Raw genomic sequence first — 2500 nt, forward strand, 5'->3', positions numbered from 1 at the left:
AGTTCACAAATCAGTTACTGGATTGATGTGTTAAAAGGTGATAATATAAGATTGTTAGTAGAGTACCCGAGGGTGGCTTAGCAAGCAAGGATTATGTATACTAGTAATTTACTGATTACTTTATAAGAACTGGGTACAGAGTAATTCATGGAATGTTTTCTCAACTGTTTACGATACTTACTTCCTAGAAATGGTGCCATAAGCAGAGTGTAATAACTGTAATGGCGATACTCTGCCCTTCTGGCCTTGAAGGTGTTGCAATTGCTGTTGTGTATATGGCAAGTCCAGCAGGTCCGGATAGTGACCCCCACTACCCATAGACAACTGCGAACCCATCTGGCTGCAACCCTTCCGCAGCAAACCCTCTTTGCCGTCGAAGCCTTGTTCTTTCCAGTGAAGACGCTCTTCGACCCCGCCGTCCTGAGAGACAGCCAGCTCTGACTTCGGGATCTCGACGTAGGACACCGTGCTGGGCGAGGTTTGCTTCCCGTTTCGGTCTGGTAGCGGTTTCTGCAACCTTCTCTGGTCCGACTCAGCGTAGAGGTTCGACTTCTCCAGCTCCTTCGTCGAGGGGAAGTCATCGACGGACGCGTCCCTCAGCATCCACGACTTGTCTGAGTGCGTAGGTAACGGCGAAGGCTCGTCGATGTCGTTGGTGGGGACGATGTGGTAGTCGGCGAGTTTGGGATGAGATTCACTCGAGTTGCTCGCGTGTCCTTGAGAGGACTGCGGCGTTTCAGTCTTGTTTTCTGTTTCTGGGCCTCTCCGTCTTCCGCGCTGTCTCCTGCGAAAGAGGAGAACGACGAGGAGGAAGAGGATAACTACCATAACAGCAACAACGCTCAGGAGTCCTCCTGTCACGAACACTCGGTCCATTGTCACCAATCGGACTTCGGCGATCTCGTTGGACACCTGCAGGGTGAGATTAGTCTCAACAGTACCCGCTTTGTTCTCGGCCACGCAGCGGTACGTCCCTTGGTCCCGAGGGGCAGCGCCAGCGATTGTGAGATTCGAAAAACGAGTTGCGTGGTTTGGGGACACGAGTTCTAGTACTCGATAGCGCTGAGATTCGCTCCCGTTCTGGAGAGGACGATCGCCGAGCAACCAGGTCACGGCGGCATCTATGTCAGTCTCCACTCGGCAGGCGAGGGACACGTTCTCCCCATGGGCAGCCAGCACCCGAGGGGCAACGGCGGTGACCTTCGGGACGCACACAAATTCATCGAGGGTGAGAGTCTGCCAGTGATGATCCTGCAGACGATTCGGCCTCACGCAGGAGGGCGGTTCGGAGAAAGCAACGTTCCGTTCGACCATCCACTCCCGAAGAGGTCGCAGCGCGCAATCGCAGTGCCACCGATTGCCGTCCAAATGCAGCTCGTGTATTGCAACCAGAGGCAAGACGACGCTGGCGTGCAACGTGGTGAATAAATTACCAGACAGCTTCAGTACTTCTAGACGAGTAAGGCCACGGAAAGCACGTTCATTAGCACTGGAGATTTGGTTGAATGAGAGGTCCAGACGGACAAGGTCTGGCGTCGGGGTGAAAGCCGCATCTAACAGAGTCTCTAAATTATTATAGGCGAGTCTCAGATCTCTTAGTCCAGGCACATCCTTGAGGGCCTCAGAAGGAACGGCGCGAAGGAGGTTGTGGCTCAGATCAAGTTCGACTAAATTTGCGAGCTTGTTGAACGCCCCGCTGTCCATGTGCTTCAGGTTGCAGAAGTTGAGCCACACCTTCTGCAGGTTGACGAGGCCGGTGTCGACGAAGGCGTCTCGGGGGAGGATCTGTAGGTTGTTCTTTTTGAGATCCAGCACCTGCGTCGAAGGATCCAGGCCGCGCGGGATGTCGATGAACTCCGCGTCGGGACACGACACCGTTTCCTTCCCGTCTCGCCACTTGCACTGGCACGGCTTCGGACACTCGCCGCCCGTCCCACACACTACCCACGCCCACACCCATGCCCATAGCCAGGCCCAGCGTAGAGATTTTCGGATCATGGGTGCTCCCAAGTGCGTCCTTGTGTTCATTTTGTTTCTACGGGAAAGAATGTTAGAACGCCATTATACTCTGACGTCACAAGCACTGCAAAATCAGTAATCCTATTGGATCTTTCCCGCGCTGTCATACGAATTAATAAGGATCACATTGTTACACTAAAAGCAGCAATCAGTGTTTAACGACGAATCTCGAATCACTATAAAGAAAAAAGAAAAATGGACCCCGTTTTCCGCGTCCTCCTTTCTGGCAAACGTCGATAAAGGGGGACACAAAAAAAGGAGGAAAAAAAAGGAAGATAAGGAAATTAAATCGGTGACCTAGAATGTCTTTAATAAATGGTAAAATGTTCTCGCTCTTTCCTTAAACTGCGAACAAGACCTGGAACGCTGCCGAAAAAAAAACCGAAGACGCTCCACAAATTTCACAAGCCTATGAATTTCTTTGACCTGTCCGCCATTCCATCTCCTCTAGTCGCTTGTACATTGATTGGTTCCTTGGCAT

At 51.9% G+C, this 2500-nt stretch overlaps 1 protein-coding gene across 1 annotated transcript in view; it reads right to left on the bottom strand.

Annotated features, from left to right (window-relative positions):
* Window positions 1-177: 177 nt before the first annotated feature.
* The window catches only part of LOC122248769 (uncharacterized), a 2388-nt gene continuing 65 nt past the window's right edge, over window positions 178-2500 (bottom strand). Inside the window, exon 1 of the mRNA XM_086556198.1 lies at window positions 178-2500. This exon is cut by the window's right edge and continues 65 nt beyond it. Within this exon, the coding sequence (XP_086412324.1) occupies window positions 178-2028 (1851 nt within the window). The 5' untranslated portion in view covers window positions 2029-2500.

This window comes from Penaeus japonicus, unplaced genomic scaffold (assembly GCF_977035675.1).
Source record: "Penaeus japonicus unplaced genomic scaffold, GWHDUDI00000001_assembly GWHDUDI00000032, whole genome shotgun sequence".
NCBI classification, from domain to species: Eukaryota; Metazoa; Arthropoda; class Malacostraca; order Decapoda; family Penaeidae; genus Penaeus; species Penaeus japonicus.